Raw genomic sequence first — 26652 nt, 5'->3', positions numbered from 1 at the left:
CTCAACTATGGTGGTATGTTGTTGTTGTTTTTTGGAACATTCAATTGACTCAGGATTCGATCCTGTCACGATCAACGCAGAGCACAAGCGCTTGACACACGGCTGACATTGTACTGAACTTCTGTTGAAAATAGGATGAGATTTCACACCAAGTCAAATTTCCAGCTACATACACTTCTTGACCATCTTGGTACATGCTGAGCTGTAGATCGACGCGAGTGTCCCCAAACGTTTTTAAACGTACCGTCGCTTGTAAGTGCCAAGCCGTGTTCTGATGTTTCCTTGCTGCCTTGGTAAAACAACTTCAATTGGTAAATCCAGTGGAAGTTCCGTCTTGAAAATTGTGTGGAAAGTAGGCCTGCAACCAGATCAATGTCTTCTCCTTCGGCCATTTTGGGTCAAAATGCGGCAACAGCTCCCTCTAGCAGGCGCTAATCCAATCACCGAATGCATACGTCCAGTGTCGACGTAAACCCTTCTAGCTGGTCCCGGTGTGCAGACTCGTGATCTGATTGTCTATTGCAAGCTGACTGTGCCCGTTCATTTACAGCGCACAGGGGCCGGCTCTGAAGGCCCGAGCAAGTTTAATTTACCTGGCCACACAAGCTAGCTGAAAAAAAAAAGGTTAAAAACTCTACCATATTAAGTTATTTATCGAGCTCCACTCGACTAAGTGGAAATATGACGTAAAGAATAGAGAATAATTTTGTCGATTAAAATAAATAATAATAAAATTTGTTTATTAAAATAAAATAAATTACATGTATGTTATTCTCAGAAAAGTTAATTTATTCAATTTACTTTTCTGAGAATGTTTAGGCCAGCAGAGAAGGCCTTGCTGACCCTGACGGGACGACACTGTGTCAGTAATTAAAATTCAAATTTAGTTCACTGTGCTGACGGAAAAGACGTCCGCTTTCACTTTTATTTTGGCACTTCCGTATATAGTGCAGATGTGTGATCAAAGCAGATTTTGGCGCCGTCTGGTGGCGAACTAATAGACTGAAACGACCTAAACTCAAAGCGTGAGTTTGTGAAATCATGAACACGGTGAATGCATAGTCTTTAGCTGTACAAGGATTAGCATAATGACCAACATTTACATTACACCAATTTAGCATCGTGCGTTGTCATTAAAAAAAAACAAAAACGATGACCAACAGAACCTACATTTCAAATTTCTAAAACTAACTAGAACCAACACAACGGCAGCCAAATTGTCCTTCGTTCTGCTTACAGAAGACCGAAGATCGAACAGTTGTGTGGAAATTGAATTTTACGTTATCACATAATGCCTGATGACATTTTTTTGTTTGTCAGATTCCCATTCTTTGCCAGTACCCTGGTGAATTGTCCATGAAGCGCCGTTTTTTTTTTTCTTAACAGCCACATGCCAGGCATCCTGCTCTGCTAATAGAAACGTGTGTGACGTAGGCTATGACGCATATATTCGTTGGCAGAAGTGTTAACGTGAATATTTATTCGACACATTTTTTACACCATTGAAAAACGTTATGAATGTTTGTGCCACGTTTGTCCTGCTATGTACATTTCCCAATTTTTCAAAGGATTCATAGAACAATTATATTTTGACATTCATTTAATAGTGTACAAAATAATCTAACTGAAAAATGACGGCATGAACATGAATTGTACACAGCCCTACAGTACAAACATTCAAAGCAGCAGTCGTAAAAAAAGGGCACCTGTTTATCAACATTGTATCAAAATAAAACACGGGCGAGGAAAAAAAAAAAAACACGGTCCCACAAGAGAGACATTAAGGTCACTGTTTTCACAGAAAACACACCATTAACTGACCCGCAGAATGCTTCATCATAATACTGACGTTCTCGGAAGGTTAAGACGGAGTTCAGAGTTCATTGGCTGGAACCGGCAGACTCATCATCATCATGATCATCACCCCCAGCCCCCCCCAAAAAAGGGCCGGCCAGCCACAGAGACAAACTTGAAGGGAGCACACAAACTGGGTCTTCATAAACTTGAGCACAATCGCTTACCGGCTGCTGTGAGCGCGGAGGTGGGAGGGAAAACAAAAAACAAAAGAAAAAAGAATCCCTTGCTTCTTTGCGTTGTTCAAGCTCAATCGTAATCAATCTCCATTCACCGGGTCCTTTTAAAGACCCTGGCAGTCCGCGTCAGAAGTGCTCCGTAAATACAGTTGAGTTGCGAAAGTGAAGAGGGTTGCTGACGGAAACAGCGGCGGGGCAGACATCGGCGGCAAAAGCCAGCAGCGTTTCAGTCCAACTGTCCCAAGAGCCTCTGTCGAGTGTCAAGTTGATGACTCGTGTGAGGAGGGCGCCGCTTAGTGCCCATGCTGGTTGTTTGGGGGGAAGGGAGGTCCGTTGACACCGGGGTGGTAAAAAGCGCAGTTGCTCTCGTACCTGCAGTTTCCCTTCATCATGAAGTGGCGACAAACGGGCCGCATGGACATGTCTATTAAAGGGGAGGGGGGAGGGGCGAGGTGAGACAAAATCAAGTGAGTTGGAGGAATTCAGCGGACGGCGGCATGTTCTCCAAAACATACCATTCATATTGTGTCCTCCTCTCGGACCCGCTCGTCCTCGGCCCCGGAAGCCCGGCTCTCCTCCTCGGCCCCTTCCTCCTCGGTGGAAATGGCCCCCACGGTGGGGCCCCCCTCTCATGGGGTCATCTCCCCAGTAGTTACCGTTATCACTGCGGCCCTGTGCCGGCGGCGGCGGCCCGCGCATGATGGGGCCGCCGCCGCCGTTGAAAGGCGGCCCGTGATTGTGATTGTGTGGGGGCGGCGGCGGGTGGTTGAAGCGGGGGCCGCCCGGAGGCAGGCTGGGCGGGAAGCCGCTGTTCATGGGCATCTGCATGTGGACGTTGTTGCTCATGTTGTTGATGGGAGCGTGGCCCAGCAGACTTGGGTTGGCTGGACGTGCGAGAAACAGCAGGCTCATCGTTAAACTTTACTCTTCCGTCCAATACTGCATTGAGACCGGCGGGGGGCATTTCAGCAAGCCGAGGGCCACTTGGCAGAAATGGAGCAGCGCAGGCCGCGGCATTTACCTGGTGTCGGCGCCTGGTTGTGGTTCTGCGTCTGTTGCAGGGACCCAAGAAGTTGCTTGATTTTATCCGAGAAGTCAGGCTGCTTGATGAGGTCTTCGGTGCACTGGTTGCTGGAAGCCCCCTGCGGACACGCAGCTGTGATTAGAGCCGGTGCAATCGCAATTTGAAAAGCGGAAACGACGGAGTAGCTTGACCGCGGCGCGCGCAAATGAGCCCCCGGGCCAGCAGGAAAGTGGCGTACCATAATAGACGAGAGCAGCTCCTGCACGTTGACGGCGGGCGTGACGGGATTGTTGACGGCGTTTGTCTGGGGGCTCCGCGAATTGCTGTTCAGGTTGCCCATCAGGTTGGCCAGGACAGGCGGCAGCTTGGAGCTCTCGTTTTGGGCCGCAGTGGCGACCTGCTGAGACGTGTCCATGGGCTCGGCGTAGTGATCGTCCGGTATGGAGGAGTCCTACGGGTGCGTCGGAGACAAACTGAGCAAAGCTGGTCTTTTTTAGCCCCAAAACCGCAGCGCTCCTACGGGATGGCGCACCAACCTCATCCAGCGGAATCAGCCGTGGGGGCATGGGTTCATACGGCTCCGGGTCGGGTTCATGGGGACTGTCGGGCACACTGGCAAAGAGCGCACAAGAGGACACAGCCGGTCACAAACCGCCGCTCAGTGCGCCACTTCAAGAACCAAAGAACCTTGGACAAAAGTAAACCCGGCGGGCTACGGGAGATGGCGCAAACTAATGAAAAGAGGTTCACGGCCTTAATAAAATAAAATCAAATAATAACTTGACAATCTCTCTGACCTTTCTTTACTGAGGAAGATCTCCTGTAAGATGCCCATCTCCCGGTCTCGCTGCGTCAGCTTCTCCGTGCTGCCTGAGCCGGCAACGATGAGACTGCCAGGCAACGTTAGGGGCCTGGGGGGCGTCCAGGGGACCCTCTCCTCCATGGTGTCGTGAGACAACCGCCGGGCCATCTCGAAGGTGTGCCTGTCCATCATCAACTCCCGTTTGGCCGCCTCGCCAAAGTCCTTGACTTTGTTGACGTTGACTAGAGGGGAGGGAAGAGTCAGGTCCCCGCGCGTGTTTTCCGGGCACTTGTTTTCTGGCCTAGCTCAGCTCATACCTCTCTCCGTTTCGTCGAGGTCAAAATAAAAGTAGTGCTTGAGGTGATCTTCCTGGGCCCAGTGAACAGTCTTCTTCTTCTTGCCCTTCTTGGTCAGGTCTTCCTCGCCACGAGGTTCGGACAGCGCGTTCGGCTTGTCTCCTGCACAAGACGCGGCCAGCCGCGTGTGAGAGAAGGAAACGGCCGAGCCCATCTTTCTCTGACTTTTTTGCGAATCTGCGCTCTCACCGGCGTCCGCAGAGTCGGGGTCTTCCGATGGTACGGGGGTTCCCGGACGATCCGACTCCTGAGTGTCATCAAGGGAATTGGAAGAAAGAGTCTCCGGGGAGGTCGGTTTGGCAGAGGATGAAGAATACGTTGACGGTTTGCCGTCAAACGGATTTGTCTGCAGAGCCAAAAAGGAGAAGGTTGGTAATCCGGGTGGGTGAACCGATTATCGCGAATGCCCTACCGCCTTGGAGGCGAGGATTCAAATGACAACTCTCATAAATACGTCCAGTCGAATACATTCGACTGGACACCCCCCCCCCCGCGTCTCTCGCTCTAGCCGACTTGGCCATCTATTCGCCGAATGTCTACCTTGCTGGAGGTCGGTGACACGGCCTTGGCGTGAGAAGGCGAACTGGCCGCCGACTTCTTCTTCTTGATCTTGATACCGGGCACCGGAGCCGAGTTGAGCGCGTCGAGGAAGCCCGTGCACTCCATGGCTGCAGACAGGAAGCCCACCACGTTCACTCAAAAAGGTGCTGACATTCAACAGCGGGGGGGCTCTTATTTCATGTCCGCCATTTCAAATCGCAGCAACCGCTGGTATTGCTCTCATCCGCTTCATATTTGTGATTCTCGGCGCGTGTGCACACTCACGCTGCGCTGGAATGATCTTGACCTTGATCTCTTTGGTCGAGTTGGATGGCGTGTTTAGAGGTTTGTATTTCTTCTCCAATGGTGGATTATCAAAGGGACCAGAACTGCACAGATTGGAAGAGGGGTTGGGGTTGGGGGGTGGGGGGTGGGTTATTGTCACTCACCACTAGATGGCTGCAGAGAGCAGAACCCACACAGACTTGGACAACACGTCGTCCGATGACTTCGGGGAAATGTCCTACCTTAGCCGTTTGAGGACGGGAGGCTTGATGTTGTACTTGTCACCCAGCTGGGGAGCCGTCGGGCTCTTCTTGGCGGGGGCAGAGCTCGGAGCGTCCATCTCCAGACCTACGAAAGCCTTTGGATTAGTCCAGCAAAACGAGCGCAAGTCCATCAATGCTTGCGACGGCCTACCTATGGAACGGATCTTTGCATGACTGGGTGCATGAGCTTTCGCCTTGTCTTTTTTCTTCTCGTCCTCTCCACTCTTGTCCTTCACCTCTTTGACCGGGACCTTGCCATCTTCTTTCTTCTTCTTCTTCTTCTCTGTACGTAAAATCAATCCGGAGGCATTTTGAGCCGACATTCAACACAATCGCAGCGCTGCGCAAAACAGGGCAAAACGTCTCCATACCGGCCGGGCTGCTGACGTTGCTCGATACACTCTGGGAGCGAATGGTCGCCATCCAGCCATCGACAAGCACGGACGCCAACTTCCTCAATTCTAAAATGGGAATGAGATTCTTGCATCGAGTCCAAACTCCTTGAAACGAGACGTAGAACACATGGGGGTGGGGTGGAACCTGACCTTCAGTCTCTGCGCCTTTACACAGTTGCTTCACCAACTTGGCTGTGTTGTTCTGAAAACAAAAGAGCAGCAACGGTTACCACGAGCTAATTGAACGCAACTCTCCAAACAACACCGTATTGGAATTCTTTTGACGGTTATCGGCGGCGGTGAAAACGGGCTCGCGTTCAAAGCACGCGACAAAGGCGCCGGGCTTTGGCGCGTACCTGTTTGAGATGGTCCACTTTGAGGGGTAATTTCTGCAGAGTGAGCAGAATAAGCTGCAGCAGAGGTGAATTGTTGGTGCTTTTGGAGTAGGTGAGCCACGAGTTCAGCAGCCGGTAACCACCGACTCGAATGAACCTAAACAAAAGGTGGGAGAAAATGTGGCCCTCAGGGGAACGCAAGCACGAAGCTTTGAGGCAGGTTTCGGATTGGCAGGCGGCTAAAAAGAAAACAGTTCCTCGTCCCGACGGCTGAAGGCTTTGGAACGGCAAACGCAAAGCTGTCTCCGGAAGAGAAAAGACTTACCTGTTGAGCACATCGTGCGATTTTGTCTGAAGGAGGATGTTCAAGTACATGCAGCGACTGACCATCTTGGCAGAGGCTTTCATTAGGCTGCGCAGAAGACAAGAGGACGCCGTTGTTAAGGGGAAAGATCAAAGGGCGGGCTTCAATTGCTCACCTGAACATCTTTGGGACTCCCTCCAAGCTGCAGAGACCCCCATCCTTCCCTAAGAGAGCCTCCACCCCCTTCAAAATCTCTTTGGGGTCCACCGGCACCCCCTCCATGTCTGAAAAAAAAAAGCGCACGCAATCAAGCAATACATACGAGGTAGGGTATAAGCGCTTGTGTGGGTGTGGGGGGGGCGGGATGGGTTGTTGTTCGACACTGGGGCATGAACGTGGTGGTAGACATCAAATTTCGGCTGCCCGCAATCCAGCCGAGGAGTTGCTCGACACAACGCAAGCACGTTCTTGCTATGCATCCACAGTACAAGGCTTTTAACGCCAAACCGGCTTCAAGCCGCCCAAAAACTGCCCCCCCCCCCTCTCACATGGGCCACTCGAGCAGGCGTCAAGCAAAATCAAGGCAGCGTTCTCCCGAGTGGCAACACGGCCAAAACACAAATCAGCAGCGGTCACCTCGGTAGCGCGCGCGCCAACCATTTCAAATGACTCATCGGCAAATAATTTGGCAGTTACTGCCCAAATCCTCGAGCGGAGTTGCCCGCACGTGCCGGAATGTTTCCTTGTGGGGCATTTGGTCTGACATGCGCTTCTTACTCTAGGAAATGTGCTCCTTTCTGCTCGGCCCAACGACATTTCACAATTGCCACATTGAGTGCGGCGACCCCGTTTGCAGCCCCTTACAGGTATTTGCACTCCATCCACCTCTCATTTGTATTTCGGTCATGTCAGAACCCCGCAAATGGAATCCAATGACATGGCAAATGTTCATTTCACAACCGACTTGTCTTGACGTCTAACCCATGGACGAGGCAGACATGAGACAAAAGGATATATGTCTGCAATAATTAAACACTCTAACAGCACATGTATGTGGAGATCCCTGTGCAAAACTGCAACTGAATACCTGAACAGGAAGGTCCCGATTAGTCAAATGTTTCAAAGTGCATGAATTTCATGCTCGTACTCATTCAATGTTCATTTTGGACTTTTGAAAGCATCCTACTTGGCTATTGTCTCCATTCCAGAACAATTGGAACAATGTGGTTCCTGGGCGCACCTGCTCTACATTCTTTGCAACTCCACAAGCAAGGACAATTACTGACATCTCAACAAGGGCCAGTCACGCCCGGATTCCTTTGGGTGTCCGCAGGCACCCGGTTTCAAGCGGCCTGTAACTCAATTCAATTGTATTTATAGAGCACTTTCAAACAGCCATCGCTGCATACAAATCACTGTACATGGAGCAACTATCATATATAAACACACACGTGTTGGATCATTACATCAAATGCGAATCACAAATGGGACTGATCAGCAATGAGATCAACACCAGGAACTGCAAGGTATTGGCTGGATGATGTATTGTTTGTTCATTTCAAGATAGATCCTGTCGAGTTGCTATTCATTCATCCATGGTGTGAGCATCAGTTAGGTCTTACCCGTTTAAATGTTGGAGTAGAAGCTTTATATAATCTCAGAACTCCACAACACTGCAAATAATTCAAAGCCTGTAAGTGGCACAACTGTTACATATGCACACAAAAGGTCAGTGTCAAACAAGACCCCCTCCGCATTGTCAGACTGGGAAACAATCATTTGGTGTGTCACTGGTAAATAGCAGAAACAATGACATCGACATTAGCCACTAACGGATCATTAAGGTTTGCTATGTCGGGTTATTTTTTTTGTGGGGGTGAAGGGGGGTGCGTACTATCGCGCCGGATTTTCCCTTGGTTACGTAGACAGAAAAAAGGCTGACTGTAAATTGAAAGGGTCGAGGGGGCGGGGCAGTAAGGCGGCCCGCCAATGAGAGCCCTCCTCACATTAACCCCTCTGAGGCTGGGATAGCTCGGCTCGCTGGTTGAAACATGACGTTTAGAACAAAGCGCGAGCAGCTGCGAGCCGGTAAAAGCACCGTTACGCGGCTGCCAATACACAGACAACTCGGAAAAATGTTCCGAAGAAAAAGCCACCAGTCGGCGAGTCAGCCAATTGCCCGCTAATTTGACAAGTCCGAGTGTTTGTGTTTCGAGCCAGACTACTCGGCTTCGGTCATCCCGCAATCTTTATCCACAGATTGCCCAGTGCGTGGCGCGGGGTTTGTGGAAGCCCCATTGTGCGATTATCGTCAGTCAATGCCTCACTGTGCTTCGTCAAACGTCCGTCGATCCTCGGCCTAATGCAATCTTTATGTGTAGATTGCGGTGCGATTCGGTTCCGTGGAGCAGCCCCTACAAAACCCCGGCAGGCAAAAAATAAAATAAAAGTCCGGCTTCATTGGATTATCAAGTCTCCTGAGAAAACACGCAATCTTTATGATCAGATTGCTTATAGATATCACTATTTATCGACATCAAATTTTATTAGCCCAGCTCGTCTCACACACGAAGAAACGGGAGACGAGTCACCGTCCACGTTCATGTGTGAGCTCATGCTAAACAATAGGCTAGGCTAGGCTAAAGCGCGGCGGCTGCTAGCCAACCGCCGCGCGATAGCTAATACGGCTATTTTGGACTCACACTAACAAGTCAACAGTATGCTCTCGGCGTCTTAGTCATAAAACATTGTGCTTTTTCGGCACTTATTTCGTTTATACAAAAACATATCGTCAACTTTGATGGCTTTAATACCTGGTTCAAAATTTCTAATGGGTGGGGCTTTGGTAGCTAAAAGCTAGCCTTTTCCTTCAAGAACAAACTGGAGGCAAAAATGGTAATCAGATGTCCATTACTTGAAGAAAAAATAGCAATTTGAGCAGTTGGTCGAAGTCCTCGACGGCAGAGTCTTCATGAAAACGAATTGAAACCTGTAAAGTACAAGAGGAAAAAAAAGAGCATCTTAGTTGAGACTGGAAGTGGGGTGGGAAAAAAAAGTCCATAAGCGTTCTCAGCTGCATGCGTGGGTTTGTGTGCAAAGCTCTGGGGTGATTTCACCTTAAAAAACGACAAATATATGCGCGAATGTTTTGACGTCTTCACTTACCTTTGACTAAATCCAGGAATGAGCCCGAGCAGGAGGGACTTAGCTTTTATACGTAGTGACGTGTTTTGCGTCACTGCAGCGTTTGATTCGCCCTCGGTATCGCCTCAAAATGGCTGACGAACGACCTTGTCTTGTGGTTCAAAGCCATAATGGCGAACACGCCATTTTTCGACAATTGCGTTGATATCCCATCAAATTACACCCGATCATTCACGTAATCCGGTAGAGCATTGATAAAAGTACATATCTGTGCAACAGCTTCCACATTTGACTGAGACGTCAACGTTGTAAAACACGTATATTATCGTTGTTTTATGGCTTCAAAATGGCGACTGCTTTATACATAACACGCTATATGCACGGGGCGTATTCAAAAACAGTCACGGTGAAAGTACTGAATATATGGATATGTTTTAAACAAAAATGCAAACATTTTTAAAGCACGTTTCTGGGCGTAATAATTATTTTCCATATGACAACGTTTTCTCCCTCAAACTGTGACGTCATCGCTGTCAGAAGATTTGACGGTGGACGCACGTTATGAATGCTGACAAGTATAATGCAGTGGTGGTTTGTGATATCGATGAAGCAAAGCAAAAATTGAAAGTGGGGGGAACAGGAGCTTGGATAGTTGATCAGATCAAAGGAAAGGAATAAGATCACTACATGTCATAAAAAAGGAGGAAGAAAGCAGTAGAGTCGAGATTGCAGCCCCGAAAAGAGCTGGACGGCAGCTTGACATCAAAGCAATATCCGGGAAACAAAGAAATATGAAGTAGCTCTACATGAATGAAGTAGCTCTCACTCGCAAAAGTGTTGGTGACCCCTGAACTACAATATACTTAAAGAAGGTACTTAGAATCTACGTGGATGCTGTCATCAAAACAGATCAACAGGTGGCGCTAATGTGCGATCAGACATTTGCAAACCACCGTTCAGGAAGAAGCCGAAGTACTACGACCTTTCACCCTGTGAGGAAAAATGGCTGCTTCTTTCCAAGTCGTTGTCAGGGCAGTGTTCCGCATCTCGCCTTCATATTTATATCCATTGCGACAATGTCAGGTAAAATGCTACGGTGCACATGCTCATCAGTAGCAGATATTGTGACCGTTTGGGGTTTTTTTTCCTCGAATGAGAAGTTTTAATTGTTTAGCGATGCTAATCAGTAGCCGGCCGGCCGCGTCACTAGCAACGATATTCTGAATGTGAAAATGATCTCTCAAATATTGTCACTATATGTTCTGTTTCCTCAAAATATAGGGATTAATTGATGGAGTGTCTTTGTTTCTATCGGCATGTAACGTTAAGCACCTCACGACGCAAAGCTGTTTGGAGCAACATGTAATTTGTGTTCAAACCATCCAATGAGCTGCCATTAAAAAAAAACTCGATTTTAGCCCTTATTTGCTCATATGTTCAATCAATCATGAATTCCACTTTGTTTGACAGGGGACATCTGCAAGGTGTCGTCCATCACTTGGGTCCTTTGCACCCCCAAGCCACTCCTTCTGCCAAGCAGCGACACTCCAGGATGATGTTGCTGCTCCGAGCCAGGAAACCGAGGCACTGTCTCGCTACAAAGACAGGCCATGGGATTACCTGGAGAGTGAAGGTATCATGCATATTCACGCAGGGGAAGCTTTCTCTTGCTCAGACATCTGTTCTGATTTACCAGTGACTCAAATCTCCTCGACAGAGTATATTGAGAGGTATGGAGCCAATCCAGTGTGGGCAGGTTACAGGAGGAACCACAAAGGAGGCATCCCCCCACAGAAAACTCGCAAGACCTGTATTGTAAAGTGTTTCTTCACTTGGTTCTGAAAGATGTCATTTTCGGTGCATGTAAGTCTCAAAATTGTTGGTTTAGAGAGGAGACAAGATATGTGGAAACCCCTGTCCAATATGCAGAGATTCAAACGTCGTGATTCATCATCAGGTTTGTCGAGTCTTTATTCGTGCTGATGAATGCAACAACATTACTTGAGTGAGCTCGGCCATGGCTAAAATCCAATCATGCTCCCTGCGTAGGAGTCTCATTCTACTGCGGTTTTCATCTCACGACGGATTTGCTCTTGTAATATCGCAGCCCAGTTGGACTCGAGCTGTTTCCAAGCAAAATTCAGACTTCCGCTTTTATTTTTCACAGAATGTGAAGCTGTTGCAGCAGTTCATCAGCGCCCACACTGGGATGGTGTATGATCCCACTCAAACTGGTAAGGTGCGGCGGCATGCTATAAATTCTCCTTGGAAATGAAGCTCCTCAATTGGCTCACGTTTGTCATTTGCCAAGGGCTGTGTATGAAACAGCACAAGAAGCTGACTGAAGCAATCAACGCAGCCCGAGATCATGGTACTGTGTGTAATGTACAAAACACACACAAACACTTCAAAAAAGGATTGGAAGTGGAATTAGAGGCTGGGAAATCAAATTCAAATTGAAATGCAACTTCCAAATCAAAGTCTGCACTTGTTTCTTTTTTTTTTAATCTCCAAACAGCTTGGAGGGCCCCCGTCCCGCATGTTTCCAACTTTCCCTGTTGCAATATACCAGATTCAAATGAACAGGTTGAAAAATCAGGCTTCCGTGGAGCTCGCTGATGGTCTGATCATTTGAATCAGCCGTGTTGCAAACAATGCAGGAGAGCGGCCTTCCAGGACCCGAGTTGCACACCTATGCCGTAAACCTTCGAGTCCAAGTTGGTCGCCGCGTGCAACCGATGGCGGCGGGACTCGGCCTCGTGTTGAAACAAAGAACCGCAGCTCATCAGGAGAACCTTTGTCATTTCAGGCCTTCTTCCCTTTCGGATTCCCTATGTGGACTTTGCAGGTGAAGATTACTCGAATTGCCACCACGCCGTGGGCTTCACACCGCCCGCGCCGCCTTTGAAGTCGGGCGACGACTGGTACAAATGGTACGGAGAAATAACGCCGGATCAGAACGAAGTCGCCAAAGTCAGGAAGACTTATAAGGCTTATCTAAAGCCAGGGGTGTGATGCCATTTCTACATGCTCCGTTGGCGATATAGTCAAATCATCATGTGAATCCATGACATTGTAATCACAGATGTGAATAGAACACAATAAAACAGAGGTGGAAAATGACTTTATCTTATCGCTTTCTTAACAACATTATAAAGTGTTTCAGCGGCTGGATTGATACGATTGGATGACAGTGTTTGCACCCCATGACCTGGTCATTATGCAGACAGAATACAGTCCAGGAAGAAAAAAAAAGCTACAAAACCAGTCCAGCGGGACTTTGGCGTCGTGACATGTTCCTCCCATCACCGCTCCGCAGAATCATGGGTTCACCTTATTGACTACGGTCTCGCCGAGGGACTCCAGAACTTCCCGCTTGTATTCGTCGAAGTCGCCGTCGATCTGATTGACCGAGCAATCCTCCACCACCCACAGCTGGCACTGAGTTTCCGTGATGAGCCGGGCATCGTGACTCACTATGATCACAGCTGTGTGCGGGACATGGAGGACACATGCCGATGGTTAGCAAACGCCACCGCTCCTGTCCTTACTATGGAGCCTTGACGTAGCAGACTGGCACGCGTCTCTCCGTTGTTTCATTTGCACTGAAGGTGGTCACTCGACCCAAACGGAAAAATAAAGAGCGGCGGTTGCCCATGTGCTTTCAGGCAACCGTTGAACCAGGTGACGCAATTTGGTGCGCGCCCCTCTGGACTAAAACGGGAGCAAGATGCCAAAAAACACAGGGAACCAGACAAAAGATCGACAGTGGACTGTGCTCACACAACACTCGCAAGGAAAACTGCGGATAATTGACCGTGCGCTCGCCTCGTTTGAACCCTGAATCTACATTTCATGGAACCGGTCCTGCTCGGGACTGCCACCAGAAAGGACAAAATCTGACCGCACCGGATAGTCAGGACCGCAGAAAGTAAAAAATATCCATGACCCTACGACAAATCACCCAGAGGGGTGACAAAATATCGTGCAAATCTCCGATGTCGTCACCAGGTTGGACTCTATACCCTCCGCCCCATGTTCCACCTACCTCCTTTGTATTCATTGATGGCTTCGGACAATGCATCAATGGACTCGATATCCAGATTGTTCGTGGGTTCATCCTGAAGGGGCAGAGAGGCAAAAATTTTCATTTGGCGACACGAGAAGCAATCGGAAAAGGCGCCTCGGTGCACGGCTGAAATTGGCCCATCTTACCAAAATGAGTACATCCGGCTGGCGGCAGGAAAGTTCAGCAAACACAACTCTTGCTTTTTGACCGCCTATTGGGAAAACAAGAGAGAAACAACAAACCATCAGAGCTCTTGCACGGTCTCGCAAACTACGGCCCGCCTCCACCAATACCAGAGATGCATTTTTTTTTTTGTTTGGCCACGTGATGGGAGACTCGTCCACGCATGCTATTCAACCCTTCTGAAACCCCCTCCCAAAAAACGAGTAAGCGAGTATAAACGCCAAGAATGTGCACTCGGGGCACAACCTGCACCCCGAATGAAGGCCAATTCGATTCGAGTTCAATTGTCACGTTCATACCGGACAGCTTGGAGATCTGAATGGTGTGCGCGTGGCTCTCCAGGCCAAAACGCCCCAGACACTTCCTGCCGTCCTGGTAGGGGAGGTTGAAGTTCCTCATCAGGTACTCGGTGGGGTTCTCCTCCATGTTCAACTGATCGGCGTACTGCTGGTTGAAAAAGCCGATTTTCTGCAAGCAAGCAACACGCGCACTGTAAAATTGCAAAGGCGCACTCCAGTGTTTTTTGCCCTACAATATTCAAGTCATATCCCAACTGCATCTAGTCGTCCCCCCCCCCCCCCCCTCAACGTCCCCCGGTTGAATTCTCCACGTGCGGAGCTATATTAGCATGACCCCCGGCCAAAGCCTGGATTGAACAAAAGTAGCAGCAATGTCAAATTGCAAGCCATGACTTACCAATCGATGATTCTTCCTCATCTCGCCTTTGGTCTGGAAAAGACGACAAAGTGTCACTCTTGTTGGAGACAGCAATTATGACCGCATTGAACTTCAAAAAAACGGACACACATACAGGATGGAGTTTCCCGTTGAGCAGCAACAGCAACGTACTCTTGCCGACACCATTCGGGCCAACGATGCAAACTGGATGGGGGAGGGGGTAAAGATGTGGTCAGAAAGAAGAGGAGCAGTGAAATGGAGAAAAACATTTCTGACATCGGAACTTGTTTTTTTTTTTCTTCTCTTTTTGGGCTCCATTTTTAACATCGGCTTCACTATCTTACTTCTGGATTCCAAGTCAATTCCAAAGTCCACATTCTTAAAGAGTGGCTTCTGACCCTCGTAGCAGAAATCAACACCTGGAATTTAAAACAAACAAAAAAAAAACAAACAAAGATGAAGCAAACGTGGAGGATTGTAGTTGAGCTCCCGCCCCCGGGAAACGTTGCGTATTTTATCTTCTACGTCCCAACCCAGCAATTCCCAAAATGTGTCGCCATCTCATCCATACGATAACCGTTTGCTGTTTTGGGATCCGCCTCCCTCTAGTGTATGTCCCCCCCCACCCCCCTCCCACCGCCAATGTGTGAAACGCAGCGTAAGGACGGCCCCCTTACTGTGCAGGCCCAGAATGGGCGGCGAAAGAGGAGGGGGGTTCGGAAAGGTGAATTTGACGGTGTACTCTTTGGGCCTCTTGAGCAGCTCCGTGCTCTCTTGGCTCTCCTCCTCCTGCCCTCCCTTCTTCTTGCCTTTCTGTTGTTTTCTCGTCAGCGCTTCTTTCGTCTGCTTCTCCTGAAAGCCGCAGTCCAACGGACACGTAAAGTCATACCGAGTGCTCCCCCCACTCCCCATAATTCTGAACCGAAGGACGCGGCGAGGCGGGCAGCCCCAAACTCACGGCCTGTTTGGTGGACTTGCCACCGGCCTTCAGGTCCTTCAGTTTCTTCTCCTGCTTGTCGTACTGTTTCTGGAGCTCCTTTTGCTTCTGGACGTACATTTTTTTGAAGGTCACTACGAAAAGAAAAGCGCAGCTGCGTGTCTCATTCGGCCCGGCGCCGGGCCCGATTCAAGCCCGTCTTCTCAGCCATTCAGACTCTCGGTTGGCTTCTGCCCGAGTCGCTTCCCATCAGGCAACGTTCAGGCCAATCGATAAAGACGGGATCCTACCATGCGCGTCTCAAGTGATATGCTGCAGGCCAGACACTTACAGTAGTTGCCTCTGTAATAGTAGAGTTTCTGGTTGTCTAAGTGCATGATGTCGGTACACACGTCGTCAAGGAAACTCTGGTCGTGGGAAACGACCAGCAGAGTCTTCTTCCAGCCTTGAAGGTAGCTGGAAGGGATCAAAGACGGGTATGAGCACAGATGAAGGGAGGGAGGGGAGCGTTGGTCAAAAGGACCAGAAAATGGCTCACTCGGGGGGGCTTGACAAACTACGGCCCCGAGGGCCCATTTGTGGGCCCGCCCTCCATTAAATAAATCAAAATGACTGGATGCACTCCCTTTTCATTTGTGCCAACTGTCCAAAGATCCGTTTGTTCATCTTACTTGTTGAGCCAGATGACAGCATTCAGGTCCAGGTGGTTGGTGGGTTCATCAAGCATCAGTAAGGTGGGTTCCATGAACAGAGCCCTGCGGGTGTGGCGGGCGTCAACGAGGAATGACCGGCGGACTGGGTAAGCGCTGATCAGTTCTCAGCAAGTGAGGTCAGGTCTACCTGGCAAGCGAAACTCTCATCCTCCAACCGCCCGAGAACCTTTTGGTGGCTCGGTTCTGCATCTCGGGGGTGAATGACAGGCCGGCCAATATTCGTCTCGCCTTGGCCTCGGCCGCCGCAGCTCCGATCGCCCTCAGCTCTTCATAAACCTGACGGGAGAGGAAACGGCCAGATGAGTCCGAGCTGACGGGGACGGCGCGCCCACCCGTGGGCCGTGCTCGGCACAACTGTCGCAACCTTGTCTAGTCTGTCCGCCACGCTGTCCTCTCCCGTCTCCAGGCGAGCCTGAAGCTGCTTCTCCTCCTGCAGCAGCTTAAGGCGGCGCGTGTCGGCCTTCAGCACCGCCTGGACTGCCGGCGTGTCGTCAGCCACCACCTCTGAGTGCGCGCGTACAGGTTGAGCGCCGTGCCATTGGTGGAGTCGAGCGGCCGGTCAAAAAAGAAGCACGGCGACAACGTTCTCACCTTGCTCACAAAGCAGCACGTCGATGTTGGGCGGAATGCTCAGAGCTCTGTTGGCTATGTGCTTCAGTAATGTGGTCTTCCCTTTGCTGGAAGAAAAGCGCGGAAACTCGTTTAATGACTACACCAAGGGTGCAGAGGAATGCCAAAGACCAAAGCCCACCGATGCTCACGGCTCTACCGCACTTTTACAAAATCACAACTATTCCTTGGTTAGCGATGCACGCGAACGGCTACCAGTGTGACGCACCCTCCCGAAATGACACAATTTCACATTTTGACACATTTTTCCCCTCTCCCCGAAGAGATGCGCACGTACCTGACACCAAACCAAAGCCACAACTCACGACTACTCCCCTGATCCAGAAGCTTTCCCCACCCGACACCTCACCGGGAAGTATTGATGAAGGCCGAAGCCACAGCCGAAACTCTGAGCCAGGTCAGAGTTTTTCCTCGTCACCCCACGCCCTCTCCCCCAAATAAAACCCCCAACCCTTCCACCTAGATCGCCACGCTTGAATAACACCAAATTTTATATTTACCCATTTGGTCCAACCAAACCATATCTTCTTCCTGCCACGATGAGGAGGTCGGCGTTGACAAAAAGCTCTTTGCCGTGGGCAGAAATGCTGAACCTTTCCAGCTTCGCAGAAACACAGAAAAGGACACGGAATGAGGTAAGAAATTCAATTTCAAGGCAAATCTAGCACACGCTCATTCCAATTTTTTTAAAAAAGCGAATCGTTTCAGCATTCATCGAGAGGAGAGTTAACCTTGATATCAGAAGCGTTCTCAAGCATGGCCTGTCTGGAGGACATTTCGGCTTGGGAAATGGAGAAATCTCCCTCCAAGTCATTCTGGGCCCGGAGGCTTGCCACCTGACGCTCATACTCCATCTGAGAAACATCGACGCGACACAAGTGAACACAGAGGTAGAAAGGACACTGGATGACTCATAAATTGCTAATTTTGGCACGTTTCATGAATTCAAGTGGAAGAATTTGAAAGCGGCCCTCGCATCCTTACAATTCTGTGAACGCGAGCCTCCAACCAAAACCGGACCGGTACCGTGCGCCTCGACCTTTCCACGCGTCGGACGTTAACTCACCAGTTTTTTCTTCTTCTTCTTCTCCTTTTTGCTCAGGTTCGAAAAGGGGTCGTCGTTGTCACCTTGTTGCGGTTTGGCCTGCTCTGCGATGACATCTTCAGCACTCTGCTCGGACAGAGACGGCAAACGGTGAAAAAAACGTGCAAAGAGCCAAAAGCACCTTCGGCACAGACAAACCATCATCATATCGTCTGCGTCACTCTTGTCTCCCTCGTCGTCTTTGCGGCGCGATTCCTCAGCGGCCGTCTTTTTCTGTGGGGATGGTTGGAATTGGCATCATTGGGAAATCAAGAATCCATACAAATGAATGGGGGAGGACGTTTTAAAGGAGATGACATACAATCGCTTTCATTTTGTCCTGCGTCTTCTCATCCTCATCATTCTCTGGCATCTATCAGGGAAAAGGCCAACAAATTGGGAGTTAGCCTCCGAAAACAACTGTGAAATATATTTCTGTCAATATTTACAAGATAACATCCATTTTAAATCTGTCAGTGCCAACTGTCACACACATTTTGAATACACTTCTTATTTGCAGCATTTTATATACGCCGTGTTTTTGTGTGTGTGTGTGTGTGTGTGTGTGTGTGTGCAGGAGGGAATCCAGCTTCAAAAGCTGACTCTGATTTGATCTTGGTTTAACCGTTTGGTGGTTTCTACCATCGTTGTTACTGATTTATTGCAGTGATTGTCACTGCTTTAGAGGAGCAAGACGATACCTTTTTTACCCGTTCGACTTCCTCATCCAAATCACAGCTGTCTTCCTCATCACTCATTCCCTGGCTGAGAGCTGCGAAAATGTTCGCACCCTGAAGGATGACACAAACTCTTGACACAGATGAAGAGGCGTTGGCGGCGGCAGTGGGAACAGACGATGGCAAACCTTGTTCTTCTTGTTTCCTTTCTTGGGGGCCACAACTGCGGGGAGGAAAAAGACACTTGAAGTGCGGTGACTAAAACTGAGTGAACAACTTGGGCGCCAGGCTTTCCTACCGTGCTCGTCTTCCTCATCACTAGCTTGTACCGAGAGCTTTTTCAGCTTCAGCATGACATCTTCGTCACTGTCGTTGTCCGCATCTGCACCTTTTCCTTTGCGGCGGTCCTTTTTCTTTTTATGAGGCTGAAAGGACATCGGCGAGAACACTAATTGCAGATGGCTGCGGAAGTAGTGAACGCCTTTAGACGCACTGACCAGCGGATGTGTAATTGGCATGTGTACTGGGCAGGAACCTAGATGAAATGTCCAACGTGGGCTACAAAAGGTCTTTATTTGAATTTAAGGTAAAAAGAAAAAAAAAAGAAATTTTCTTCCACGTTTTTGTTTCAAAAAGCGGGTCAATGGAATGAATGGACCGTGTACTAACATAAAATGTCAACAACAATCAAACGCGACTGAGTATAGATTACCTGTTTGGTATCCTTCACAGGCAACTCAGCTTCCTTTTCAGGCCTGTCCTCTGTCTGGATTTCCTCAAAAAACTGGAGGAAAACAACATTTACAGCAAATCAAGTACCGGTAAGTCCAAACCGTGGCAAATGTCAGACATGCAACTTGAAACAGGGAGATTGACACTTTGACAAGTACTCACACTTTTTTTCGCCTTTTTATCTCTCTTCCCTTTTTTCACAGCTTTTTCTGTGGAGTGAAAGCACATTGGATCTCAAAATGTAGAATACTTGTCAGAAATTAGGACAGCGTACGAGGAAATTTACAACAAACTGAGTGTCTCAATACCTATCGAGGTACAGTAATAGCTAGCCTAGCTAGCTAGTCCAAATGTATTCACCAGGGCAATTGTCGTGTGCATTTTTGTATCAAAATGATACAAAACATCAACTATTTCACTTCGAATGGACTTTACGTTACCAGTAGTAGTTTGGGACGTGGGTACATTTCAGAGTCTGTACTAGAATACGGTAAAGGACCCGATTTTGTTTTTATTGCACGACCGTCTCCATTTCCCGCGACCCTCTTTGGCCATGCCGATCACAGCATTGCATCATTTCTCGCTCAGGTCCCTTTAACGCGACGTCCAACCCAAGGCAAACTGTTCCACAAACACCTCCGCCAGCTCAATAGAGGCATTTGAAGCTAGTTCTAAAGCTAACCATTCGTTAATAATGCGAGGTAGGTTGAGCTGAGCTGAGCTTCGAAAGAGTCCCATTTGCGTTCTGATAGAAACTACTCTTCACACGAACAAGTTATTTGACGTTTGAGTCATTATTGGATGGCTGGCGCTACAGTCACCGGCTGCTAGCGTGGCGGCGACTGAGCCACCCTGATGACCGCTTCAACTGACCTGTTGTCGGGGGATCTTCATCGCCTACCCACACTGGTTCTTCTTTCCCTTTCTTAGGCATTTCGTTCCGTAATTGAACAGTTGGATTCAAGTGTCCTACTTCACACCGGTATCAAGAGCCCCAAAAATGCGACGCGGCCCAGCAGGGTGAACGAGACACTTTTTTCTTCTTCGACTGTGACGGTGCATTACTGCCCCCTGTCCGACTGGAGTGTATTGACTCCGGTAGTTAATCTGAGTGTGGTGCAGCATGGGCGTGAGTTGTGGCTCACAAGAACTCCTCCTACGAATATGTGTGTTATTGCTCTTTTTGTTTATTAAAAAACCACAGATTGCATCAGCGACTGCGTGCATCCTTCTTTCCGCATTGAAGGGCATTGCAATACCATCTGATTGAAACGGCAAAGCACATCGCATTAAAAAAAGTCGGGGACTTGCAGTAGAATGAAGTTCACAACACTGCTTAGTTAATTGTAATCGTTGAATCGACGCGATATTCGTAAACCATCGGGATTTTTCGTCATCGCGACGGCGTCTGTTAAGCAAGAGCGTGTCTTCTGGATTCTCGGTCACGTTGTGTGTTGGTTTTGATGCGGTGGATTCTTTTTGGGAGCGAAGTTGGCCGGCGCACCGAGTCGCCTTATTTCCGAGACCCCGAAACACACCGCCCGCCGCTCAGAAAGACTCGGGACGGCGCGTTCCGTTGACGTCAAAGACATGAGAGCCAATTTGAAGTAAATCGTAGCCGGACGTCTTCAAAACACAACCTTGCGCCACCCGACGCGCCCTTTCTAGGACCTTTGCCCGTTTCTGCAACAAAGAGACACTCTGCTGGTAATGCGCAACGACAATCGAGCAATTTCCCGACGGTCGCCGAAGGCAGCGTGACGCCTTCCTGTGTGTAAGAGGCGTGCTTGGTCAAGACAAGGGCACACAAGACTGGGTGACACTTGAGTAAGTTGAGCAGTCATAAAGCGCACGAGCTCACATTTCGGGTGATCGCAAATGTGAATAGTGCACAACACGTGGCGAGTAGACCCGTGGCCGATGTCTGAGCAGATGATCTCGTCAGATGACGCTTGCGTGACAGGGACGTTTGTCTGTCCCGGACTAGCTGGCTGCTAGTTAGCATAGCACTTAGCCCGTTCGCGCTAGCCAACCGGCAAATTCCAAAGTCGTGCCGATGATGCCGGTGAAGAGCTCGCGTGGAGGAAATTGAGGAAGCGACTCATTTGGCGTAAAGGTCGATTGATGGTTCCGGGAATTAACGCGCGTTTACAGTTAACGTCTGATGACTGGGAAGAGTTTATGCCACTGCATAGATGACCCCAACATTTGATTTTGACAATTGTTTATTTATTGCAATTGACGTATGTTCTAAGGATACCGTTTTTTTCACGCCATAATGCCGTGTCATGATCGCATGTACCCATATTGTCAGTCAACGCGATGATCTCAAATTATTGTCATATTTACACAGCATCGTTGTAATGTGATGAAACGAGAATCAACAAAAGGAACTATTATTCTGTGGCGGATATTGAAAGCATGCTTTGTCAGGAAAGTAGGTCATGCCCTTCACCCAAAAATAACGACTTATAATAAGCTTATCTGAGTACATGCACAAAAAAAACTCCAAAGCATTTATGCTTTGTTTATTCTCACTTCTTCACTTCCATACTTGGAATACAAATGTAGTCGTTTGTTCCCAAAGGGTTAATTACACTTCAGCTTCTCCGAGGGGGCCGTCGACAGAAAAATGGAAGGCGCTTGGTCTTTCAACTCCCTTGCTCGCTTTCTCTCTCCTTGTGTCTCACTCAAGGGGGAGGAGGTTCTATCCTGGCTCGGAGCAGAAAAACACAATCGGAGGGGATCATCGATGCGATTTTGCCGCGCGCGATGGTGACCTACTGACTGCGGTGGCGTTGGCCCCTGGGGCGAATGGCTGGAAGCAGGGGGCGGGTCGCCTTGTGGGCGGCCTGCGTCCGCATCCGCGGCGGAAGGCAGCCCATGGCCAAGCACATCGGGAGTCTCCTCGCTCAGGTGATTGGCTCGCTCCCGGGCACGACTTCATCGGCGGGCTTTTCCCCGGCTCCCGTTGAGGCGGTGGCGGTAGCGTCCTGCCAGTGCGCCACGACGTTCCCGTCGTCTGCAAATTCAACGGCAAACGTACTTGATCAGTTAAGTGTTCCATCGTGGTGGAAGCATTCCCAAATTGACTTCTCGAGCTCTCCTGCTGCTTTGTAAATGGCCGCCACCTCGCATCTTTTTTAACGTTGTTGATGTTGAATGATGTCACCGTTCCATTTGTTTCGCGTCACCGGCCGCTTTCATTCTGGAGCTAAATTGAGTCGGCTTCTCTTTCAGCCGGCCGACTTGCGGTGGATCTGTTTCGCGCGGGCGCCGACCACGCCTACTGGCCTGAGACGTCGGACGGCCAAGCCAGCGCTTCCGTCGCAGGCTTTCCATCACGCCGGCCGGCCGCGACCGGCCGCCTGCCACGAGGAGGACTGGGACGACTCGCCCAACCCGTGCGCGCCGGTACGGCCAAAGGAGTCAAGCGGCGCGCACGCCGCGGCGGAGACCCCGTTCTCGGCTCAGACCAAAGTAGCAGAGTTCCTTGTTCCGGGGAAGCGCAAATGCTCAGAGTTACTGTTCCTGCTGACCACAGTGGACGGCAGCCGAGAGGACGACATCGACGTCGGGAGAAGCGGCGTCCGGCCGCAGAAGCGACAGCGGCACGGGTGTTTTCGAAGCCTGTTTGAAGCGGAGAGTTGCCCCGCGCCTTTCGTGTACGGCTCTCGCTTTTACTGCTTCCGTTCGCCAGGAACGGAAGCCATGGCCCGAGGCGGGCTGAACTCCAGGCGGGAGGTCGGAGCGCAGAGAAACAAGGCGGAGGAGGCCTTGGCCTCGCCGCGCGCCGCCTCTCTGTGTAGCCGGCGTGCAGGAACCGAGGCGTCGCACCGTGAAGGAGACGGCGAAGGAGAGCAAAAGCTGGCCGTGGCATACGAAAGACTCCGGCATGAGGTACGCACACTGCGTCCGCAACTGCCCACGCGGTGGTCATCAGGAAAACGAGGGCAGTCGGCGATGTCGTGTCACCAATGCCGTTTAGTTCCCCTTCCTAATTCCAAATGATGCTTCGCAGCTTCCGAATTTCTTCCGTAAGAATCACGACTACACCATGTACTCCAGCGATATCGAGTTCATCAACGGACTTCTCAACACCAAGACCAGGTTAGCCGCCGCGCTCGTCGGGCGACTCGGCCATCTCGGTGTCTGACTCTGTGTCGTTCAACCCGCAGAGGACGTGCGGCGTACCAGCTCACCCTCTCGCTGTGGCGCCTGGTGTGTCTCGTTTATTTCGCTGACGCCCAGCTGGAGGTGCTCAAATTGACCAAGCACGTGGAAGACGGGAGCATTAAGGCTCGTTGGAGGCTGAGGGGCCTTCCCTTCCTTACGCTGATGCTACGCTTCTACCGCAAAGACAAGTCGCCCCTGTACAGGTAACCGCGCATTTCCCATCCCCGTTTCGGGTGTCGGTCATGCTATTCTATCTCCGTCCTTTTTTTTAGTTATTGTTAATGCTTGTTTGTTTTATTCAAGTTACTGTGGAACATCTGTGAAAGGGCAGAGGGGAAGGGGGGAGGGGGGTCGAAACCATTGAGCTGAACCGAGAGTTTAATTCCAATGAGCGAAAAGGAAACGAGCCGTTTGGTTTTCAGGAAAAGTCACGCCCGGCGTCGTCCGCAAAGCGATGGCGGCAAAAAAAAAGCCAATTGACGGAAAAGCGGGGAGGGGGCGGGGCCATTCCGGGAAAGCTCATCATCCGGAATGAGTTTTGATTGAGGTTGAAATTATGATCAGCAGCAACAAACCCGATGCTTGATCGATTTTCCAAAGCGTGGCATTTATTCAGCGGGAAAGAACAAGCGCCGCGTGTGACTGTGGATGGACGGCATCTGTTGCAGGTGCTACGATGCTTTCTCTACGTTCTACGTCGGACACGACGGACTCATCCACTGTCATAAAGTTGAAAAGGTAACAAGGCCGCCGTGTGTCATGTGTGTGTGTGTGCGGCTTGCTGGTTTCATGCAGACGTTACAGCGCTTAGCGTAGATGCATCCAGCCACATAAGAATACCTTTATTAGTCTCGCAATGGAGAAATTCCAGATTCACAGCAGCAAAGTTATGAAAGGAAGAAGTAGAACAACAAAAAAATAGGAGCTGCTGGAAAGGCAGCCACTCTCGCGGCGCCATTTTGAGGTCAAAATAACAAAAAATAACACAAGACAACACATAGGACAGAGACAGTCATGCAATCTTCACCACTTTTCTGCATACACTTTGTTGTCTGAAGCAGTTAGAGATGAAAGAGGAGAGGATCAAAGTGTCCTTTCACTTTCAAATTTCAAAGTATGTGCGTGATAGAAAGAAATATATGTCGATATTTTTTTTATTTTTATTTTTTAACTCAAAGACTCTCTTGTTGCAAAGGTTGCATTTTTCCAACTTGAGTCTTGTCTCGGCCACGAGCTGCTTTTGACCTGTCAGTCAAAGGCCAAGTGCGATTGAAACAGACGCGGCGGGCACGACGTCACGCTCAACTCCCGCTTCCGTTATCTCTGTGCAGGTGATGCCGGCTCAGCCGCCAGCCCTTCCCGGGGTCACGTCCCTCCTGGCCGGCGCTTTAGTGGCTTTGGGGGTGCAGGAGAACCGACCGGCTCTCAATCTGCTGCCCCTGCTCTTATCCTCGCCGCGGCAGGGGCGAGAATGACCTAACGGCCAAATCTGGGCTGCGCTAATGGCAAAGGAGCGCCCGCTGGGATCAAGCGGTAACAATGGCGGCACCCCAAGTTTTAGGTCAACTCGGCGCTTACTCCAAACCGAGCGTTGTCGCCGTCTTTGTTGAAAGACAACATGGCCTCGCCAAGGGCAAGGAACGCTTACGATTACCCTCCCAAGATCATGATCTGAATCTGAGCGATGTTGGTCGTCATCATCAGCGCAAATATTGTCATGGCTAAAATGCTCCATCGAGTTCCGTCTTTTCATTATCCGCTCGGATGTGCAAAAGCTGTTCATGTGCAATACGACAGCAATGACTGAAAATCAAGAAATAAATAACTCGCTCGCCGTAAGTCGGGTGAAACGTTCATCTGGACTTAGCTATACTACGAAATCTTTGTGCACTCCAAGGTGTTGTCGGGTCAGCCTGGATTTATTTAATGCGCAAAATCTTTAAACTGTCCACCAATGCAGGGCGTAATCTGTTCTAGTTTGGTTTGCATGATTTTTCCCAGGACAGAAATAGAGTCACGGCAGACTTTGATCCGGCCACAGTGTTTGTCGTCGCTATTCAATCAGTTTGCCAAGAATGCCAACCGGACGAACGGTGGCAAAGTCGTTTCTATTTTGTATGTACGTATGACGTACGTACGTTGGCTGACGTGCGTAATGAAGAGATTCAAGCAGCATCAGCGCCCAGGTACAAACGTATAGAAATTTCTTCCCATCATAATTGTTCACGTGGGTTTATTATTATTAATATTATTGTTTGAGCAGCATGGTTCTCGTTCTGCTTCCATATGTAAACATCCTTCTTCAATTGAAGTGACTGGACTTAACCTCATGTGACAAATAAAGAACTGTTGAAAGAAGCTGCTTGATTCCTCATCGCCTTCTCTGTTTTCAAAAATATTTTTGTTCCACCGTAACAGTTGGTCTCTCTTCCCCCAGCGGAGAAATCGGCTCAACTCAACTGCATTTATAGAGCACTTTAAAACAACCCTCGCTGTATACAAACAGGCCGATTTTCCAAAGCTATTTTGCCGATGGTCCCGACTACAGTCCAAACGGCTGTACCTTCTCGACATCCTGCTCCCGGCAGCTGTGGCTGAAGTGGAAGCGGTCCCTTCAATGAGGGCCGCAGATCCAGGAGCAGACACCGCCGTGTGTTATCGGGTGATCGGACGAGGCCGCCGCAGCTGCCTTGGTCGGATATCTGCTGCACAATGGCTTGCAGGAACTCCTCCGGGGGCAAACCTGGGAAGTGAATAGAGATGTTTCTGCTGTGGAGAGAGCCCTTTCAAAGCACCACAGCTGTCTACAAAGTGCTGTTCGTATCCATATTACTGCCTAATGTGTATTGAACACTGTTTCGATCAAGTATCAGACACTTCACACACACACACACACTTAGCCCAATATGGTTCTGGGAGGGGGAAAAAATCTTAGGAGGACCGATGAATGCGATGTATTCATAAAGGTTAGTAGAATACATTAATTCATTGGGTTCAGTAGAAGTGTGATTGTCAGGGCAAGTTCAGCATCATAATTTATATTGACTCAGGTATTGCCTGATGTGACAGCTATGGGAAAAGTGGTTAAGATTTCACGACAGTCCGTGTTTTTATGTTGTGTTGCGTTTATTATTTGACTTTGTTAACCGTTTTGTGAAGCGCTGTGTATTGTATTTTACTGCGTGGAATTTTTGTGATACTAACTTAAAACAAGGGCATTGGGAAAGCAGCGCCAGTAGTCGCAACTATATTTCATACATACAATATAGTAACGAAATAAAAGCATCCAGAA

General features: G+C 49.4%; 4 protein-coding genes across 7 annotated transcripts; 2 read left to right on the top strand and 2 right to left on the bottom strand.

Moving 5' to 3' along the window:
- Nucleotides 1–1467: 1467 nt before the first annotated feature.
- Nucleotides 1468–9528, bottom strand: ppp1r10 (protein phosphatase 1, regulatory subunit 10). Of its 3 annotated transcripts, XM_052069846.1 has the most exons (19): nt 9151–9528; nt 8665–8751; nt 6513–6621; nt 6359–6445; nt 6055–6190; nt 5849–5900; nt 5675–5764; nt 5455–5586; nt 5283–5388; nt 5041–5144; nt 4756–4883; nt 4405–4561; nt 4177–4317; nt 3855–4101; nt 3594–3669; nt 3296–3508; nt 3055–3175; nt 2549–2917; nt 1468–2457 (listed from the first exon to the last, which is right to left on the bottom strand). In XM_052069846.1, the coding sequence occupies exons 3-19, from the start codon at nt 6617–6619 to the stop codon at nt 2327–2329; spliced, it is 2397 nt and encodes a 798-aa protein (XP_051925806.1). In that variant the 5' UTR covers nt 6620–6621; nt 8665–8751; nt 9151–9528; the 3' UTR covers nt 1468–2326. The 3 variants fall into 3 exon arrangements, with proteins under 3 accessions (XP_051925806.1, XP_051925805.1, XP_051925807.1); XM_052069845.1 differs by lacking the exon at nt 8665–8751; XM_052069847.1 differs by lacking the exons at nt 8665–8751; nt 9151–9528 and adding an exon at nt 7578–7888.
- Nucleotides 9529–10029: 501 nt separating this feature from the next.
- Nucleotides 10030–12604, top strand: mrps18b (mitochondrial ribosomal protein S18B). Its single transcript, XM_052069886.1, has 7 exons — nt 10030–10564; nt 10952–11114; nt 11199–11296; nt 11370–11438; nt 11649–11715; nt 11793–11852; nt 12291–12604. Exons 1-7 carry the CDS (start codon nt 10484–10486, stop codon nt 12494–12496), a joined length of 744 nt encoding a protein of 247 aa, XP_051925846.1. The 5' UTR covers nt 10030–10483; the 3' UTR covers nt 12497–12604.
- On the bottom strand, nt 12591–23308 carry abcf1 (ATP-binding cassette, sub-family F (GCN20), member 1). Of its 2 annotated transcripts, XM_052069843.1 has the most exons (25): nt 20058–20260; nt 19347–19393; nt 19165–19236; nt 18751–18877; nt 18641–18675; nt 18477–18566; nt 18098–18148; nt 17935–18009; nt 17758–17862; nt 17423–17545; nt 17192–17292; nt 16653–16738; nt 16426–16565; nt 16189–16337; nt 16020–16103; nt 15680–15804; nt 15370–15482; nt 15089–15263; nt 14756–14830; nt 14545–14615; nt 14430–14462; nt 14033–14201; nt 13697–13761; nt 13530–13602; nt 12591–12969 (listed from the first exon to the last, which is right to left on the bottom strand). In XM_052069843.1, the coding sequence occupies exons 1-25, from the start codon at nt 20116–20118 to the stop codon at nt 12803–12805; spliced, it is 2412 nt and encodes an 803-aa protein (XP_051925803.1). In that variant the 5' UTR covers nt 20119–20260; the 3' UTR covers nt 12591–12802. The 2 variants fall into 2 exon arrangements, with proteins under 2 accessions (XP_051925803.1, XP_051925804.1); XM_052069844.1 differs by lacking the exons at nt 18751–18877; nt 19165–19236; nt 19347–19393; nt 20058–20260 and adding an exon at nt 23304–23308.
- On the top strand, nt 22350–25718 carry c7h6orf136 (chromosome 7 C6orf136 homolog). Its single transcript, XM_052069889.1, has 5 exons — nt 22350–23084; nt 23206–23294; nt 23363–23563; nt 24029–24098; nt 24692–25718. The coding sequence occupies exons 1-5, from the start codon at nt 22350–22352 to the stop codon at nt 24833–24835; spliced, it is 1239 nt and encodes a 412-aa protein (XP_051925849.1). The 3' UTR covers nt 24836–25718.
- The last annotated feature ends 934 nt before the right edge of the window (nt 25719–26652 follow it).

This window comes from Hippocampus zosterae, chromosome 7 (genome assembly GCF_025434085.1).
Source record: "Hippocampus zosterae strain Florida chromosome 7, ASM2543408v3, whole genome shotgun sequence".
In the NCBI taxonomy this organism is placed as follows: domain Eukaryota; kingdom Metazoa; phylum Chordata; class Actinopteri; order Syngnathiformes; family Syngnathidae; genus Hippocampus; species Hippocampus zosterae.
This window is presented reverse-complemented; position numbering and strand designations above follow the sequence as displayed.

Bases quoted from the DNA above. Each gene is read 5' to 3' on its own strand.
- c7h6orf136 (XM_052069889.1), top strand. From the start codon at position 22,350: ATGTCACCGTTCCATTTGTTTCGCGTCACCGGCCGCTTTCATTCTGGA. The intron at 23,085-23,205 runs GTACGCACACTG...GATGCTTCGCAG, and splicing joins ACGAAAGACTCCGGCATGAG to CTTCCGAATTTCTTCCGTAA. The intron at 23,295-23,362 runs GTTAGCCGCCGC...TTCAACCCGCAG, and splicing joins CTTCTCAACACCAAGACCAG to AGGACGTGCGGCGTACCAGC.
- ppp1r10 (XM_052069846.1), bottom strand. From the start codon at position 6,619: ATGGAGGGGGTGCCGGTGGACCCCAAAGAGATTTTGAAGGGGGTGGAG. The intron at 6,446-6,512 runs GTGAGCAATTGA...TCTTCTGCGCAG, and splicing joins GGAGTCCCAAAGATGTTCAG to CCTAATGAAAGCCTCTGCCA. The intron at 6,191-6,358 runs GTAAGTCTTTTC...CCTTTTGTTTAG, and splicing joins TCGCACGATGTGCTCAACAG to GTTCATTCGAGTCGGTGGTT.
- abcf1 (XM_052069843.1), bottom strand. From the start codon at position 20,118: ATGCCTAAGAAAGGGAAAGAAGAACCAGTGTGGGTAGGCGATGAAGAT. The intron at 19,394-20,057 runs GTCAGTTGAAGC...TTCACTCCACAG, and splicing joins TGAAGATCCCCCGACAACAG to AAAAAGCTGTGAAAAAAGGG. The intron at 13,762-14,032 runs GTATGAACGTGA...TTTTCCCAATAG, and splicing joins TCAGATCTCCAAGCTGTCCG to GCGGTCAAAAAGCAAGAGTT.
- mrps18b (XM_052069886.1), top strand. From the start codon at position 10,484: ATGGCTGCTTCTTTCCAAGTCGTTGTCAGGGCAGTGTTCCGCATCTCG. The intron at 10,565-10,951 runs GTAAAATGCTAC...TTTGTTTGACAG, and splicing joins ATCCATTGCGACAATGTCAG to GGGACATCTGCAAGGTGTCG. The intron at 11,716-11,792 runs GTAAGGTGCGGC...TCATTTGCCAAG, and splicing joins GTATGATCCCACTCAAACTG to GGCTGTGTATGAAACAGCAC.